The sequence below is a fragment of the Mobula birostris genome, chromosome 15 (genome assembly GCF_030028105.1).
Source record: "Mobula birostris isolate sMobBir1 chromosome 15, sMobBir1.hap1, whole genome shotgun sequence".
Classification (NCBI taxonomy): Eukaryota; Metazoa; Chordata; class Chondrichthyes; order Myliobatiformes; family Myliobatidae; genus Mobula; species Mobula birostris.
In genome coordinates this window covers 6,570,052-6,589,425 of record NC_092384.1, presented here as the reverse complement: position 1 = coordinate 6,589,425, position 19,374 = coordinate 6,570,052, and the positions used below count along the sequence as shown (strand labels likewise).

The 19,374-nt window shown below is 46.0% G+C and overlaps 1 protein-coding gene across 1 annotated transcript in view; it reads left to right on the top strand.

The window, feature by feature from the left end:
* Window positions 1-19,122, top strand: part of LOC140210370 (lysosomal protective protein-like) — a 95,720-nt gene extending 76,598 nt beyond the window's left edge. The window contains exons 8-11 of the mRNA XM_072279266.1: window positions 1,381-1,511; window positions 7,431-7,593; window positions 15,778-15,867; window positions 16,614-19,122. Coding sequence (XP_072135367.1) covers window positions 1,381-1,511; window positions 7,431-7,593; window positions 15,778-15,867; window positions 16,614-16,697 — 468 coding nt within the window. The 3' untranslated portion in view covers window positions 16,698-19,122. The remainder of the gene's footprint in view (window positions 1-1,380; window positions 1,512-7,430; window positions 7,594-15,777; window positions 15,868-16,613) is intronic.
* The last annotated feature ends 252 nt before the right edge of the window (window positions 19,123-19,374 follow it).

Here is a 19,374-nt window from a genome sequence, read left to right as displayed (position 1 = left end):
ACACCCTGAGCCAATAGACTGGTCCTGGATTTTTTTCCATCTGGCATAGTTTGCATTTTGTTGTTTGATTGTTTGTGGTTCTTGTATTGCTATATTTATGCTCTATTTTTGGTTGGTGCGGCTGTAACGAAACCCAGTTTCCCTCGGGATCAATAAAGTATATCTATCTGTCTATCTATGAGAGGGCATAGTTTTAAGGTGTTTGGAAGGAAGTACAGAGGAGATGTCAGGGGTAAGTTTTTTCACACAGGGTGAGTGGGTGGAATGGGCTGCCGGTGACGGTGGTGGAGGCAGAAACGATAGGGTCTTTTAAGAGACTCCTGGATGACTACATGGAGCTTAGAAAAATAGAGGGCTATGGGTAAAGCACAGCTAGTTCTAAGGTAAGATCATGTTTGGCTCAGCTTTGTGGGTCGAAGGGCCTGTATTGTGCTGTAGGTTTTCTATGTTTCTATAAGGATGAGGCATTCTGGGGGTCACCATTTTCTATTAGCTCTTTAAAGTCTGTACCACCACTGGTGACATTGCAACGCTTTGATCTGACATGTTGGTCACGAGGTTGTGCAGCTCTGCCTGGCCCATGATGTTTTTGCTGTTCCGCATGCGTCGCCCAGTGTTACAGCCTCAGCCAGTTGGCACCTCCTCACTCGTAGTTATGTCTGCTGCCTCTTCCGCTGATCCAACCGTCATCACCCGCTTTAACAGTAATGCCAGGGTGAGGGACTCTCTGAGCCGTCAGCTTCCAGGTCCCGGTGCCGTACGGTTCCCTTATTTCTCCCGTGACTCTGCAGTTCCGCCTGGTTTCAGATCTCTCTAAGCTCCACCCCTCCCGTCCATATCAAAGTGGCAAATGCTCAGAGGTCAAACTCCCTCTGCCTGATTCAATGTCAGAATCAGACTGCTTATCACTGACATCCAGTATGCATGAAACTTCTTGTTCTGCAGCAGTGGTACACAAAATATACTCTACATTGGAACAAGAAATGTATGTTAAAAAGAAGTATTGCAAAAATAGAGATTGTGTTCATGGGTTCATTGTCCATTCAGAAATCTGATGTCGGGGGAAGAATCTGTTCCTGAATCACTGAGTTTGTGCCTTCAGGCTCCTGATGGGAGCGATGAGAAGGGGGCCTGTCCTGGGTGGTGGGGGCCCTTAACGATGGCTGTCACCTTTCTGAGGCATCGCCTTTTGAAGGTGTCCTTGGTGGGGGTGTGGGTGATGGAGTTGTCTGAGTTTGCAGCCTTTATCCAATCCTGTGCCCCGGCCCCTCCGGGCACTCTGGTATTGAACGGGCACAATTTGGAAATGATTTCCATGTGGCAGTCGTACATCATCACTGACAGACACCCTGGTCTCTCTCTCCCTCCCTCCCTCTCCAGGCAAGAGGAACGGCCAGTCATTTGGATCCCCCGTGTATCAATGGCACGGCCCAGAGGAACTGGCTCAACCGTGCTGACGTGAGGACAGCTCTGAACATCCCGACACACGTCCAGGGCTGGGAGCTCTGCAGGTGAGGCAGGCTGGCCAAGTTACCTCCCCACATGAGCAGGGCTTGTCGTGGTGGTACAGATGAAGTTCCAATCGGCCACAGGCCCGGGTTCAAATCCCACCTGTGGCATCTGCATGGTTTAGGTTCAGTTAAAATCTGGTATTTAAAAATCAATCAGATAGTCTAACTGATTGATTAACTTTATTGGTCACAAGTACATCAAAGCATTTAGTGAAATGGGTCATTTGCATCAAATCAAAGTAGTGAGAACTGTACTGTGCAGCCTGCAAGTGTCCCCACACTCACTAACCCTGACCCGTCTTTGGGATGAGGAGACCACACACAAGTGTCCCCACACTCACTAACCCTGACCCGTCTTTGGGACGAGGAGACCACACACAAGTGTCTCCACACTCACTAACCCTGACCCGTCTTTGGGACGAGGAGACCACACACAAGTGTCCCCACACTCACTAACCCTGACCCGTCTTTGGGATGAGGAGACCACACACAAGTGTCTCCACACTCACTAACCCTGACCCGTCTTTGGGACGAGGAGACCACACACAAGTGTCTCCACACTCACTAACCCTGACCCGTCTTTGGGACGAGGAGACCACACACAAGTGTCTCCACACTCACTAACCCTGACCCGTCTTTGGGACGAGGAGACCACACACAAGTGTCCCCACACTCACTAACCCTGACCCGTCTTTGGGATGAGGAGACCACACACAAGTGTCTCCACACTCACTAACCCTGACCTGTCTTTGGGACGAGGAGCACACAAGTGTCTCCACACTCACTAACCCTGACCTGTCTTTGGGACGAGGAGCACACAGTGGAAATGGATGTGGTCACAGGAAGAACATGCAAACTCCTAAAAGAAGCCCCATCACCCAGCTGGCTGTTGTAATTCGATATGCTAAATGCTACACCATCTTGTGACCATGATCATTGTAAAGACCCAGCCGTTCCCCACTCCACGAAGAAATGTACCATTCTTCAGATATTCCCTTGAAGTTGGAGTAGTCTCTACAATTCACCCAGACCCTCACTAATCCTGGAGTCCAGTGGTGCCATTCAGTGATCAGGATCGGAACTAGGTGATGTTGGATGTTGTCTTCATCACTTTGATGATAGGAAGTGGATCAATGGGCTGGTAGATAGCTGGACTTCTCTTGCTTTCTCGAACTGGGCATTGTCCACGTTGATGGGTGAACATTGCACCAAACCCACTGGAGCAAATCTGTCACGCAATGCTCATGGACAGTGATTCAACAGTGGTTGACCAACCTGCTTGTCTTGTGTGAGAAATGTTGTCCAGGAAACTTGAGGAAGCTTCCAGCTGTACAGGAGACCTTGAGAGTAATACTGGGATGGCTTCCAAGGAAACAGCGTGCACAAGGAATGAAAAAGCCTTCGATGAGACTGTTTTCCATCTGGATTATATTTCCAATGTCTGCATCATTTTTGGTTCATGTATGTATACGTGGTCACCTCACCGGCTAAACGTGCAGTGTTTCATTAAACACGTCTGTGGCAGAGCGGAAACTAAATCAAGTCCCAGACATTTGAACGAGAACAGAATGAAGAAGGGGAGGGACTCAATCCCAGGAACCAGCCCCGAGAGCCAGTGGGATCCTGATTCCACCCAGTACATTGAACACTATAGCACAGGACAGTCTCTTCAGCACAAAATAGTCTGCCAACTTTTTAATCTACTCTAAGATCAGTCTAATCCTTGCCTCCTACATAGACCTGCATTTTTCTATCATCCATGTTTCTATCTAAGAGTTTCTTAAATGTCCCTAATGTATCCTTTTCTACAACCACCCCAGGCAGGTGTTCCATGCACTCACCACTCTCTGTGTAAAAAAACAAACTAACCACTGAAATTTCCCCCTCCTCTGTACTTTCCTCCAATCACTTTAAAATTACACCCCCTAATTTTAGCTATTTTCACCCAGGGCAAAAGTCTTTGGTTATCCACTTGTTGGCCGGAAAGAACTGCAGTCTACAAATCAGGAAATTCAAATGTAGGCAAATCAATTGTCTTTGTTCTTGCCTTGTTCTTGAAGGAGATGGAGGCTGCCACTTTGTGAAGCTGCTCTGCAACGTCCATCTTATGATCTGTTTGAGAACTGAATTTTGTTCTGAGGTAATCCAATTAGAACACAAGGAGTTTCTGCTAAACCTGAGATCATTCTCAGACAAGCTATGTATTGTGCACAATGGCAGGTTTGCAGAAGTAATCTTGTTATCTCAGCCCAGTGTCTGTGTGACCTGGTTCGACTAGTTTGAGTGAAAGTCACCTGAGGCATGAAGTTGTGTGGTCCTTGGATCAGAGCCAATAAGCACATCAGTCACATGACCCAGAGCCAATAACATTGAAATGCAACGTTTGAACTGGTACGGAATGAATATAAAAGCAGACACTTCAACTGCAAACGTAGCGATAACTCTCCAAACACCAGAGACCCACCATCATGGATGTGGAGACCCCCATGAACATGTGGAGACTGGAGTGGGAACATGAGGAATACATGGCTAGCAAAGACTCCTTTTACTGGTGTTACCTTTTCAAATCTTTGACTGTTCATGGAGGGTCAGGAAAACTTAGTAGGTGTGTACACGGGGATTCGGTTCTTCATTGAGACAATAAAAGTACTTGTCAGTAATTATAGATTCTCTCTCTGCCACTCTGATCATCAGTACTAAGGGGTAGATCCTCACAACACACTCGATCTACTTTTCTTCTTATGCACCTCTATCAAGTCCATACGACCAAAAGTCATAGGAGAAGAATGAGGCCATTTGGCCCATCGAGTCTGCTCTGCCATTTCATCATGGCTGATTAATTTCCCTCTCAGCCACAATCTCCTGCCTTCTCCCCATATCCCTTCATCCCCTGACTAAACAAGAATCTATCAACCTCTGCCTTAAGTATACATACAGTGTTGGCCTCCATAGCCACCTTTGGCAATGAATTCCACAGATTCACCACTCTTTAGCTAAAGAAATTCCTCCTTATCTCCATTGTGAAAGGACGCCCCTCTATTCTGAGGCTGGGTCCTCTGGTCTTAGACTCTCCCATCATAGGAAACATCCTCTCCACATCCACTCTATCAGGGCCTTTCAACATTTCAATGAGGTCACCCCTCATTCCTCTGAATTCCAGTGAGTACAGGCCCAGAGCCATCAAATGCCCTTCATATGACAAACCATTCAATCCTGGAATCACTTTCGTGAACTTCCTTTGAACCCTCTCCAATGTCAGCAATTCCTTTCTAAGATAAGGGGCCCAAAAGTGCTCACGATACTCCAAGTGAAGTCTCACCAGTGCTTTATAAAGCTTTAACATTACATCCTTGCTTTTATATTCTAGTCCTCTTGAAATGAATGCGAACATTGCATTTGCCTTCCTCACCACAGGCTCAACCTGCAAGTTAACCTTTAGGGAATCCTCCCAAGTCCCTTTGCATCTCAGATTTTTGAATTTTCTCTACATTTAGAAAATAGTCTACCCTTTCACTTCTTCTACCAAAGTGCACGAGCATACACTTCCCAACATCGTATTCCGTCTACCACTTCTTTTCCCATTCTCCTTATCTGTCTGTCCTTCTGTAGCCTCTCTACTTCTTCAAAACTACTTGCCCCGTTCACCTACCTTTGTATCGTCTGCAAACTTTGCAACAAAGTCATCAATTCCATCATCCAAGTTATAGACATATAATGCAAAAAGAATCGGTCCCAACCCAGACCCCTGTGGAACACCACTGGTTACTGGCTGCCAACCAGAAAAGGCTCCCTTTATTCCTACTCTTTGCCTCCTGCCAAACAGCCACTGCTTTATCTGTACTAGTATCTTTCCTGTAATACCATGGGCTCTTAACTTGTTAAGCAGCCTCATGTGGCACCTTGTCAAAGGCCTTCTGAAAATTCAAGGACAAAACATCCACCGATTCTTCTTCCTTCACTCCAAGGAGAAAAGCCCAAGGTTGCTCAACCTATCTTCAAGAAGTGCTCTAATCTGGGCAGATCTTCTCTACATCCTCTCTGAAGCTTCAATATCCTTTGCAATAGCTGCAGAGGATGTGAACTCAGCTCTCATGGGCACTAGCCTTCCCAGCATCCAGGACATCTTCAAGAAGCAAAGCCTCAAAGGGTAGCATCCAACATTAAGGACCCCCCCCCCCCCCACCAGGCCATGCCCTACATCAAAGAGGAGGTACAGGGGCCTGAAAGTTCACACTCAGTGATTCAGGAACAGCTTCTTCCCCTCTGCCATCAGATTTCTGAATGGACATTGAACCTGTGAACACTACCTCACTACTTTTCTTTTTGCACTGTTCATTTAACTTAATATTACAGTATGTGTGTGTGTAGTATTAATGTGATGGCAGGTCCCATCTCTCTGGCCCTTCATTCCTCCTTAGAACACCTGGAGAATAAAGACACATACGTAAGGCTCCTTTTCATTGACTACAGCTCTGCCTTTAATACCATCATTCCAAATAAACTGATTCCTAAGCTCCGTAACCTGGGCCTTAGCACTCAGATCTGCAGCTGGATCTTCAACTTCCTCACAGACAGGATCCAGGCTGTAAAAATCGGGGACAAGCTCTCATCTACAATCACTCTGAGCACCGGTGCCCCACAAGGCTGTGTACTCAGCCTCCTGCTGTACTCACTGTACACCCATGATTGTGTAGCCAAGTTTCCATCAAACTCAATATATAAGTTTGCTGATGACACAACAATTGTAGGCCGTATCTCGGGTAATGATGAGTTTGAGTACAGAGAGGAAATTAAGAACCTGGTGGCATGGTGCAAAGACAATAACCTATCCCCCAATGTCAGCAAGACGAAGGAATTGGTTGTTGACTTCAGAAGGAGTAGCGGACCGCACGACCCAATTTACCTCGGTGGTGCACAAGTGGAACAGGTCAAAAGCTTTAAGTTCCTCAGGGTCAATATCACAAATGACCTGACTCGGTCCAACCAAGCAGAGTTCACTGCTAAGAAGGCCCACCAATGCCTTTACTTCCTGAGAAAACCAAAGAAATTTGGCCTGTCCCCTAAAACCCTCACTAATTTTTATAGATGCACTGTAGAAAGCATTCTTCTAGGGTGCATCACAACCTGGTATGGAAGTTGTCTTGTCCAAGACCAGAAGAAGCTGCAGAAGATCATGAACACAGCGCAGCACATCACACAAACCAATCTTCCGTCCTTGGACTCACTTTACACCGCACGCTGTCGGAGCAGTGCTGCCGGGATAATCAAGGACACGACCCACCCAGCCAACAGACTTTTCGTCCCTCTTCCCTCCGGGAGAAGGCTCAGGAGCTTGAAGACTCGTACGACCAGATTTGGGAACAGCTTCTTTCCAACTGTGATAAGACCGCTGAACGGATCCTGACCCGGATCTGGGCCGTACCCTCCAAATATCCGGACCTGCCTCTCGGTTTTTTTGCACTACCTTACTTCCCATTTTCTATTTATGATTTATAACTTAAATTTTTAATATCTTTAATATTCAATATTTGTAATCCAGGGAGTGTGAAGTGCAGAATGAAATATCGCTGTGATGATTGTATGTTCTAGTACCAATTGTTTGGCGACAATAAAGTATGTATGTGTATATATACACACACACTGTATATACATATTGTAGTTTTTTATCATTATGTATTGCAATGCACTGCCACTGCATAACAACAAATTAACAAATTTCATGACACCATGTGACTCTAACCCTGATTCTGATTATAATGAGGTTACCAAAATTGAACAGAAACTTAGCAATTGAATCCGATTCTTGGGAATTTCAAAACTCTGCTTAGATCACTGATGAACTTGTTACACACATGGGTTGAGGTTGGATGAACTGATTTACTGATGAAGCTTACTGTAATTCCTCTGTTCTATTTCCAGTGAGGTGATTAATGAGAGCTATGGCCGCATCTACAGCAGCATGGAGACCTTCTACCTGTCACTCCTCAGCAAGGGTCTCCGTGTGCTGGTCTACAATGGGGACACCGATATGGCCTGCAACTTTCTGGGTGACCACTGGTTTGTGCAGTCACTCAATCAGGTGGTAAGTATGATCTCAGTGAAAGGCCCAAGTTGCAGGTAGAGGTGGGAGATGGAGTTTAATCCAGCTAAGTGAGAGGCTTGGGAGATCAAATGGAAAGAGACAGTATGCCTTTAATGGCCATTCCCTTAACAGTGTTGATAAGCAGAGGGATCTTGGGATTCAAATCCATGGCTATCTGAAAGTGGCCACACAGCTTAATATGGTGGTAAAGGAGGCATTGAGTCCAAGAGTCGGGAAGTTGTACTGCAGCTTTATAAAACTCTGGTTAGGCTACACTGAGTTCAGGTCTGGCCACCCCGTTACAGAGAGGATTCAGAGGATTTGGAGGGGGTGCAGAAGAGTTTTACAAGGATGGGAGTGCATGTGACATGAGGAAAAGTCTTTCCTCTGGAGCAGTGGAGGCCGCTAGGGACCTGATAGAAGTAATGCCCCGGTTAAGATTTCTATTGCTATGCTGTGAGGCATTTTATTTGAGCAGGAGCCGTGTTGTCCAACTTGGGAATGTTGTGTCAGCCAATCAGGGGCGGGAAGGCATGGAACAATCTCGGGAGCTGGGCGGGAAGAGTTCTCTGAAGGACTGTAGTCTTTTGGTGGGACTTGCGGAGAGAAGAGTACAGGGAAGATGCCTGGAAGATCCCATCGAAGGGAGACCCTATTACAAGGAGCGCCTTACGAGGCAGAGGAATCTGAAAAGGGGAAGTTCTACCCGTGGCTGGTGAGGAGAATTTGGCGCCGTAAGTAGAGCTACTCCCAGATGTTAGCGGAATGAGCTCCAATGTTTATGTGCACATTTAGACCGGTTTAACTGGAATGGGCCCTTTTATCTTTTTCTTTCTCTGTTAACTGTTTGATAAAGTTGAAAACTGGTAAACATACTTTCTTTATAATTTAATGCTGGTGTACGATCTGTCATTTCTGGGCTACCAATAACTGTGTATGGGCAGTATTTCTACAGCATTCACTCAAATCAAAGTTCCTTTAATCGGAACAGCCCAGTGTTCCTGTTTGGTTGAACTCCAGATCCATAAAATACAGTCACTGGTAGAAAGTCTAAAAGGACTGGCTGCTGAGGTGCTGAGTTCCCTAAAAGCAGAGAACATGAAAGCGTTCGAAAACATTTTTGGCACGGCGGCCAGCCATCTGATCCTATGATGAAGTTCAGGCACACATTCCAGCAGACGGGAGAAACCTTCTGCCTACATCTTCGGGCTAGAGAAACAGCTGCTTTGCTTGTGTCCAGAAGGAGCCATTCAACTGCCTGAGATAAATCGATTAAGGGTGGGACAGTTTGTCAATTTGCTGTGATTGCTTTAGGCATTCAAATGACTCACAAGACATGTCACCCTCCCTCGTTTGTTGAGCGGATCAGAGAAGAAAGGAGTAAAATATGATCGAAGGAGTGAGAGGCCTCCACCAGTCGAGCACTATCCCCAGTAGTCGCCTCTGTTGCTGCAGTGACCCCTGATGCCACAGAAGTGGGGGTTTTGCCAAATGAAGTGGAAAGCCTGCAAGCTGAGGAATCTCGGTTGATGTCGGCTCGTGCTGTCACCAAGTGTAACGAGTCCGATACGAAAGCTGACCCACCTGTAGGATGTGCTAAGCAGAGGGATGCTGTTGACAAGGGTCTTTTGACGAGGAAAGTGACTGGTATTTTCTGTTACAACTGTGGAGAGGATGGACATTACTGGCGGAGTGTGAAGGACAGGAAGACCTTCAGAAAGTAACCCGGTGGTTGTTTAAACAGAAAAGGAAGTCGGCAAACTTTGGATGGACCCAGTAAGAAAACAGTGTGGCGTCTCGGAGAGAACACATTCCAGTCAATGTACCAAGGGAAACACTGAAGTGCAAAATCGTATTCCCAAAAGCTTAGTGGGACCAAGCTCGGGTGTATCCCTACGGATGGAGGGTACGTATGCTTGAGCCATACTTGACACACGTTCTCAGGTTACTCTGCTGTACAGATCTGTTTACAACCGGCATTTGATGTATTTACCATTGATGCCACTCAGTGCCCTGGAAATTTGGGGCCTTGGTACTGATGATTTACCCATATGATGGCTACCTGTCATTGAAGCTGGAGCTTTTGGAGCTAGATATCGGAGTAGCTCAGGGCCTTAATACATTAGTGTTGGTCTGTCCAGTCTGGTTGGAAAAGGTGAAGCTTCCATTATTGTGGGAACAAATACTCTCATTGTGAGAAGGCTTGTGGGAGCCTGCAAGGAGAGAAATGGAGAGAATTTTTTTGAAAACCTTTTCCATTCACCCAGTGTTCAGGGAGGCTTTTGAGAAGGTCCAAGTTCCTCCTAAGCAGGATGATAAGCATAAACAAGGAACTGTGTGGTGCACCCAGTACAAACTCGTCATGTTATATCTTAGAAACATAGAAAACCTACAGCATAATACAGGCCCTTCGGCCCACAGTGCTGTGCTGAACAAGTCCCTACCTTAGAAATTTCTAGGGTTACCCATAGCCCTCTATTTTTCTAAGCTCCATGTACCTATCCAGGAGTCTCTAAAAAGACCCTATCGTATTCTTTGTGGGCCAAAGGGCCTGTATTGTGCTGTAGGTTTTCTATGAATCCGCCTCCACCACCATTGCCGGCAGCCCATTCCACACACTCACTCTGCGTAAAAAAAAACTCCTCTGTACCTACTCCCAAGCACGTAAAACCTGTGCCCTCTTGTGGCAGCCATTTCAGCCCTGAGAAAAAGCCTCTGACTATCCACACGATCAATACCTCTCATCATCTTATACACCTCTATCAGGTCACCTCTCATCCTTCGTCACTCCAAGGAGTTAAGGCCGAGTTCACTCAACCTGTTTTCATAAGGCATGCTCCCCAATCCAGGCAACATCCTTGTAAATCTCCCCTGCTCCTCTGTACCCTTTCTATGGTTTCCACATCCTTCCTGTAGTGAGGTGAACAGAACTAAGCACAGTACTCCAAGTGGGGTCTGACCAGGGTCCTATATAGCTGCAACATTACCTCTCGGCTCCTAAATTCAGTTCCACGATTGATGAAGGCCAATACACCGTGTCCCTTCTTAACCATAGAGTCAACCTGTGCAGCTGCTCTGAGCATCCTATGGATTCGGACCCTAAGATCCCTCTGCTCCTCCACACTGCCAAGAGTCTTACCATTAATACTATATTCTGCTATCATATTTGACTTTCCAAAATGAACCACTTCACCCCTATCTGGGTTGAACTCCATCTGCCACTTCTCAGCCGTTTTTCATTCTATCAATGTCCCGCTGTAACCTCTGACAGCCCTCCACACTATCCACAACACCCCCAACCTTTGTGTCATCAGCAAAATTACTAACCCATCCCCTTCAATTCCTCATCCAGGTCATTTATAAAAAAATCACGAAGAGTAGGGGTCCCAGAACAGATCCCTGAGGCACACCACTGGTCACTGACCTCCATGCAGAATATGACCCGTCTACAACCACTCTTTGCCTTCTGTGGGCAAGCCAGTTCTGGATCCACAAAGCAATGTCCCCTTGGATCCCATGCCTCCTTACATTCTCAATAAGCCTTGCATGGGGTACCTTATCAAATGCCTTGCTAAAATCCATATACACTGCATCTACGGCTCTACCTTCATCAATGTGTTTAGTCACATCCTCAAAAAATTCAATCAGGCTTGTAAGGCACGACCTGCCTTTGACAAAGCCATACTGACTATTCCTAATTATACCTCTCCAAATGATCATAAATCCTGCCTCTCAGGATCTTCTCCATCAACTTACCAACCACTGAAGTAAGACTCACTGGTCTATAATTTCCTGGGCTATCTCTACTCCCTTTCTTCAATAAGGGAACAACATCCGCAACCCTCCAATCCTTCAGAACCTCTCCTGTCCCCATTGCTGATGCAAAGATCATTGCCAGAGGCTCAACAATCTCCTCCCTTACCTCCCACCGTAGCCTAGGGTACATCTCATCCAGTCCAGGCGACTTATCCAACTTGATGCTTTCCAAAAGCTCCAGCACATCCTCTTTCTTAATACTCAAGCTTTTCAGTCCGCTGCAAGTCATCACTACAATCACCAAGATCCTTTTCTGTAGTGAATACTGAAGTAAAGTATTCATTAAGTACCTCTGCTATTTCCTCCGGTTCCATACACACTTCCCCATTTTCACACTTGATTGGTCCTATTCTTTCATGTCTTATCCTCTTGCTCTTGGGTTTTCCTTAATCCTGCTCGCCAAGGCCTTCTCATGGCCCCTTCTGGCTCTCCTAATTTCCTCTTAAGCTCCTTCCTGTTAGCCTTATAATCTTCTAGATCTCTAACATTACCTAGCCCTCGGAACCTTTCATAAGCTTTTCTTCTTGACTAGATTTACTACAGCCTTTGTACACCACGGTTCCTGTACCCTACCATAACTTCCCTGTCTCAATGGAACGTACCTATGCAGAACTCCACACAAACATCACCTGAATATTTGCCACATTTCTTCCGTACCTTTCCCTGAGAACATCTGTTCCCAATTTAACCTTCCAAGTTCCTGCCTGATAGCCTCATAATTCCCCTTACTCCAATTAAACGCTTTTCTAACTTGTCTATTCCTATCTCTCTCCAATGCCATTGTGAAGGAGATAGAATTATGATCACTATCTCCAAAGTGCTCTCCCAGTGAGAGATCTGACACCTGAGCAGGTTCATTTCCCAATGCCAAATCAAGTACAGTCTCTCTTCTTGTAGGTTTATCTACCTATTGTGTCAAGAAACCTTCCTGAACACACCTAACAAACTCCATCACATCGAAACCCCTCACTCTAGGGAGATGCCAATCGATATTTGGGAAATTAAGATCTCCCACCACGACAACCCTATTATTATTACACCTTTCCAGGATCTGTTTCCCTATCTGCTCCTCAATATCCCTATTACTATTGGGCGGCCTATAAAAAACACCCAGTAGAGTTATTGACCCCTTCCTAACCTCCACGCACAGAGACTCCGTAGACAATCCCTCCATGACGTCCACCTTTCCTGCAGCTGTGACACTATCTCTGATCAACAATGCCATGCCCCCACCTCTTTTGCCTCCCTCCCTGTCCTTTCTGAAACATCTAAAACCTGGCACTTGAAGTAACCATTCCTGTCCCTGAGCCATCCAAGTCTCTGTAATGGCCACCACATCAAATCTCCAAGTACTGATCCACGCTCTAAGCTCATCCGCTTTGTTCTCAACACTCCTTGCGTTAAAATGGACACATCTCAAGTCTTGGGGAAGTAGCTAGAGGGACGGGTTCCCAAATTCCCTGGAATGCCCAGTGCCGAGGCCCTGCCGGTGGATGCTCCAGAGGACTATGAAGAGGAGTCACGCTTACCTGTGGAATGTGGTGAGACCTGAGCTGCGGAAACCTTCGGCTGTGCACACAAACAGGATGACAGTGATTGTCAGAGAGAGAGAGAGGTCACCCTCAGAGATGGCATATCTTTTCCCTGCGTGGGTAATGTCTAGTCTTCAGATGAGAAAACTGGGAGACGGACAGTCTCCTGGATCAGGAAAGTTAACAACAAACTCGAAGTGAGACTAACTGAGAAGATGTTGAAGCTTGAAGATGTCTTTCCTGCTGAGAAGTTTAATATGGGTTGCTCCACGAGTATTCGCCACACTCTCCGAGTGATGGAGACACCCCTTCCAGAGAGGCCTCGACACTCAGCGTCAGTGGAAGTGGAAGATGTTCGGCAGCACCCGCTGATCCTGAAGGAAGCTGGAATTGTCACTAAATTGAGAAGTGCCTCTGCCTCCCCCACAGTGTTGGTGAGGAAGAATGGGAAGGTACGAATGTGTGCTGATTATAGGAAACTGGATAGGCAAACAGTCCCAGGCCAATAGTCTGTTCCGCAGATTGAGGATGCTCTGGCCTGCCTGAGTGGAGCAAAATGGTTCAGCGTGTTGAATCAAAGGAGTAGCTATTATCAGATACCCATGAGCGAAGCCGATACGGAGAAGGTGACATTCATATGTCTTTTTGGATTCTTTCAGTTTGGAAAAATACCCCAGGGCATATCAGGAGCACCAGCTACTTTCCAACGTGTCATGGAGAAGGCATAAACTTGCTGTAATAGGCCCTTTTAAATTTCATTTCCTTTCTCTGGTAACTGTTCGATAAAGTTGAAAATTGGTAGATATACTTCCTTTGTAATTTTATTTTATTCTGGTGTGCGACCTGTCATTTCTGGGCTACTGATAACTGTGTATGGGCAGTATTTACACACATTCGCTCAATCAGAGGTTCCTTTAATTGGAACATCACGATGTTCCTGTTTAGTTGAACTCCAAATCATACCGACCCTAGATGTATATTGTCTATGAAAGAGGCTTCTCGCTGCTGCGTCCCGTGGCCGTTAGCAGAGGAACTCGTGAGCTGAGTTGGTGTATAAGCCCCAGTGAGAGGTTACATTAGATTATAAGAGACCGATAAAATAAGACATCTTTTCGATAGGCACACGAATGTGCAGAGAATGGAGGGATATAGCAATTGTGAAGCAGAAGGGCTAGTTTAGATACGTGTTTAATTACTATTTAAATAGGTTGGCATGTATAGTTTGTGTTCTAGGACTGGAACCATGGTGTTCCACACCTTCAGGGCTGTTGACCCTGTTATCACTGTGGTTTCGTTTCTTACACAGCTGGTCTTACGCGGCAAAGCTGGGAGACTACACATGAGACAAGGAGGCTGAAGGAAAGTTTAGGGGGGAAGTCAGGGGTAGATTTGTATTTTACACAGAGTGGTGGTTCTGTGGAACACACTGTTAGAGTGATGGTAACGGGCATTTAATAGACTCTTAGATAGGAACAGGCATGAAAAGAGGGAATTATGGGCTTAGATTGAGCACAACATTGTGGGCCAAAGGGCCTATGATGTTTTATTTCTGTTTGTAGTCAGAGAACACAGAGACGCCCTTCAGCCCAAATCATCGACGATGATCTGAGCTCATCCCATTCACCGGCATTTGGTCCACAGTCCCCTCTAAACAATTCTTTGATCCCGCACCTCTCCAAATCTCTCTGTACCTGCCTTTACACGTCCTCTGACAGCTCATTCCACACACCCAGCACCCAACAGAATAAATCAAGAAAGGTAGTGCACCTGTGGCTGACAAGAGAAATTAGGGATAGTATCAGTTCCAAAGAAGAAGCATACAAATTAGCCAGAGAAAGTGGCTCACCTGAGGACTGGGAGAAATTCAGAGTTCAGCAGAGGAGGACAAAGGGCTTAATTAGGAAGGGGAAAAAAGATTATGAGAGAAAACTGGCAGGGAACATAAAAACTGACTGTAAAAGTTTTTATAGATATGTAAAAAGGAAAAGACTTCTTAAAGTTCTTAAACGTATCTGTCTCTACCACCACCCCTGTCAGGGCATTTCATGCACCCACCACTCTGTGTATAAAAAAAAAACTTACCTCTGACATTCCCCTGTACTATCTTCCAGTCACCCCCTTGTATTAGCCATTTCAGCCCTGGGAACAATTCTCTGGCTGTTTACTCGATCTATGCCTCTTATCATCTTGTACATCTCTAACAGGTCACCTCTCATCCTCCGTCTCTCCAAAGAGAAAAGCCCGGGCTCACTCAACCTGTCTTCATGAGACACGCTCTGTGATCCAGGCAGCATCCTGGTAAATCTCCTCTACACCCTCTCTAAAGCTCCCGCATCCTCCCGACCAGAACTGAACACAATATTCCAGTGTTTTTCAAAAGCCAACTGATTGGTTAACTACCTTGTGCAGATAGCAGATCCTAGCACCATACACCGGACGTGGGAGGCTGCTTATCAGGAGCGTAGGACCAAACACTAAATGAAGGGAGTGTGAAGAGAGACTGGCACTGAGATGGTCCCAATGGGTCAGTGTCCTTCCTGCCAGAGTCTCCCCTTTTTCCACAGCGTTTTCCTGGCCAATGTGCAGAACTCGTTCCTCCAGTACCACCAGATTAGGTTGTCAGATGGCAGGTAGCTATATTTTTCAGGAGAGAGAGAGCCTCAGTCTGCAGGTGTTGGGGAGGGACAGATTGGGTTGTCAGATGGCAGGTAGCTATGTTTTTCAGGAGAGAGGGAGCCCCAGTCTGCAGGTGTTGGGGAGGGACAGATTGGGTGAGGGAGTCTCCTTAGCAGCGGTGTGCAAGTCCTGAATAACCAAATGTCTTCTTCACTGTCAGAAAACAGTTGACTACCAGCCATGGATTTGTGATAAACAGATTGCTGGGTTCTACGAACAGTATGGAAACCTTACCTTCTTGACCATTAAGGTAACCAACGCTCAGTACCCCCCCTCCCTTTATTATTGTCAGCTCAGTCAGTCATGTTGGACAAGAATCCCTTGTCCCACTACAAGATACCACACTCCATCTTGTTCCAGCCCTCCCTCTTCAGGGAAAACTCATTTAGGAGTCTAAGGCACCTCTTCACTGTCCCACTCCAGCCTGTATGATGGAAGGAGTTGGTCATCTGACCCATCAAACCTGCACTGCCATTCAATAACAGCATGGTCAATCTGTTCATGGACTCAGCTCCCCCTACCTGCCCCTTCCCTCCTCTGTTCTGGAGAAGGGGGAATATCACCGGCAGCCCCTAATCCAGGGCACCAACAGATGAGTGACAAGGTGCAAGTTACACTGTGCTTTTCAGAGGTCTTGTCTCCCCAGAATCTGGTCAACATGACCTATTTTATGGTGTCGCTGACCATCCCTTCACCTTCATTGCCAATGGAAAGGAAGCTTTGAGCTGAAGGCCCCTGACTGGGTAATGGGTACCCAATACAAAGACAGTGCATGTCCAATGAAATGTATCACCAACCTCTGGTTGGCAGGGTAACGGTTACTGAGCAAGTAGATGATGTCACAAAGCATGAGGCACATCATCATGGGGGAGGAATTAAGACATTGTTGATGCCTGAACATTAGGCTCTCGTGTACACTACCTGGACGACTCGGTCTTTGTTAGCAGCGGGGTGTTAGTCGGAGATCACTTCTAACGCTGCTTTGCCTCTCCACAGGGAGCCGGACACATGGTACCACAATGGGCACCCAAACAGGCTTTGAAGATGTTCGAGTCCTACCTCTCCAACGCTCCGTACTGAGACAGCACCCACTCAGTTTCCCAGCTCGCCGGCTCACAATCCAAAGGCCCGATGATTGGCCGCTTTTCTAGCTTCTCTTATGACAATGAGCTTTTTAATCACAGTACACGGACTAAAGTAACTGGCAGCAAGCTAAGCCAAGTGCAGGCAGTGATACCTGGCTCAGACAGAGACCAGACCAGGCTGGTGCGTGCAAACACGAGGAAATCTGCAGATGCTGGAAATTCAAGCAAAACACACACAAAATACTGGTGAATGCAGCAGGCCAGGCAGCATCTATAGGAAAAGGTATTGGAAGGGTCTCGGCCTGAAACGTTGATTGTACCTCTTCCTATAGATGCTGCCTGGCCTGCTGCGTTCACCAGCATTTTTTTTTTGATGTGTGCAATGTATTTTTAACAATACTGAGCAACTCCTATTTATTGAATGAAATGGAAAAGCCCTTAATTTAATTTGCTCAGCCTGATTGTTCAGCTTGATGCTGTTGCTTCTTAAAAAAAAAAGTGAGATTAGAAAATCTTATTCGGGCTTTGTGCATTTTTCCCGTCAAATGAAGTGCACGAACTAATCAGTTCTTTGAAAGGGCTTCTGCATTAATGTTTTAATTTGAGGACGTGATTGTTTGAAATATCCGTGACATTTGGACAAATTGACCACTCTTACCTCTGCTGGGAAAGGGCAGGAACCTCCACTTTATAACACATTCTTCTAGGGATTAATGATTGGTTTACAGAAAGGGTCATGGGGATAACTTGCCCTATGTCAGATGGACCAGGATACCTCAGTCTCTGCTTCCTTATTCTTTAAGATTGTCCTGGAGGGAAGAATAGCTCTCTGCTCCCCAGCATGGCATCAGCTCCAGCAGAGGGCACACAGATCTCGGCTCAGTCCTGGGGGAGGATCTGGGCCACAAGGAGACGTGGAATGTGCACCGTGTCCCCTGGCAAGCAATGTCAGAATTACCGGAGCACCAGGTTCAAAATGTGCCTGGTTTACATTGACAATCAGGTTGACCTGGCTGCTGCTCTGTGGAATACTCTGTTTTTAAAAACTAGTAACTGCTTTGATCCTAAAGTGCCCGTGGCCTGCCTCAACACAGTATTCCGAGGCAAAACTTCTCGTCGTCTTGTGCATCACCAGATGTGGCTGGGTTATTGACCATACAGGGCAAGTCTGGAGTTTCCAAAGTCACCAAAATCATGAATACATTCAGAAAATTGTAAGGATCCCAATGCTGATGCCTGTAGTTACCTTCATTACCAAACCGAGTCTAGAATGAATTTGCTAACTTATCTCGGGTCTCCTGGCCTTTCTGAACTCTCCCATGTGGGACCTCATCAGTGCCTGACTGGAGTCTATGTGGACTACTTGATGGTGTGATGGACTCAGACTTAAATTTTAACTGTCACATTAAGACAATTACAAAGTCAGCCTACTACCATCTCAAAATATAGCAAGATCAAGAAAAACTCATTCATGCATTTATTTTTGGTAGGTTTTATGGCATTTTCACAGTCTCTTTAAAAAAAATCTCTCAGACAGCTGCAGTTCACTCAGAACGCTGCTGCCAGAGTCCTCACAAGACCAAGAAAGTAGAACACATCACTCCAGTTCTCCGATCACTGCAGTGGCTTCCTGTCCATCAGGGGATTGGGTTTAAAGTATTACTACTGGCTTATAAACAACTGAATGGGCGAGGAGTGTTGGCGCGTGGCCAAATGGTTAAGGTGTTGGTCTAGTGATCTGAAGGTCGCTAGTTCGAGCCTCAGCTGAGGCAGTGTGTCCTTGAGCAAGGCACTTAACCACACATTGCTCTGCGATGACACTGGTGCCAAGCTGTATGGGTCCCAATGCCCTTCCCTTGGACAACATTGGTGTCGTAGAAAGGAGAGACTTGCAGCTTGGGCAACTGCCGGTCTTCCATACAACCTTGCCCAGGCCTGCGCCCTGGAAACCTTCCAAGGCACAAGTCCATGGTCTCACGAGACTAACAGATGCCTATATTTGTTATGCCTAATGGTCGATGGCTAAAATACATCCCTGATCTCCTTCTGCATTATGAGCCATCCTGAGCTCTCAGGTCATCTGGGGCTGGTCTGTTTACCATCCCCAGGGTCAAAACTACACATGGTGAAGCAGCTTTTAGTTACTATGCTCCACATATCTGGAATAACCTTCCAGAGGATCTGAAGTCTGTGCCAACGTTAAGCTCTTTTAAATCTGATCTGCTGTAGCTTTTAATTAGAATTTCCTCCACAGTAACTTCTATTCCTTTTTAAATCTATTTATCATATATATATTTGTGTGATTTTATTCTCTTTATATTGTCTGAAATCTGAAGTTTGATTTTTAAATCTTGTTCTATGTAAAGCACTTTGAACTCCTTGACTGAAAACTGCTATACAAATAAACTTGCTTTGCCTTACTTCAATCCAAATGTCCTCATCAATCTCCAGGAAACACAAGAGCATCTCAGAAAATAATGTGAAGGGAGCAAACCCAAATACGTTGTCTTGTTGCCTGCAAATCTAGTCATTGTTTAAAAAATACTCTCAGAATGAAGCTTTTCATTCCAGAACTACTGAGATGTCCTCCTTCAAAGGGAGGGGTCTCCTTTCATAGTCATACTTTATTGATCCCGGGGGAAATTGGTTTTCGTTACAGTTGCACCATAAAT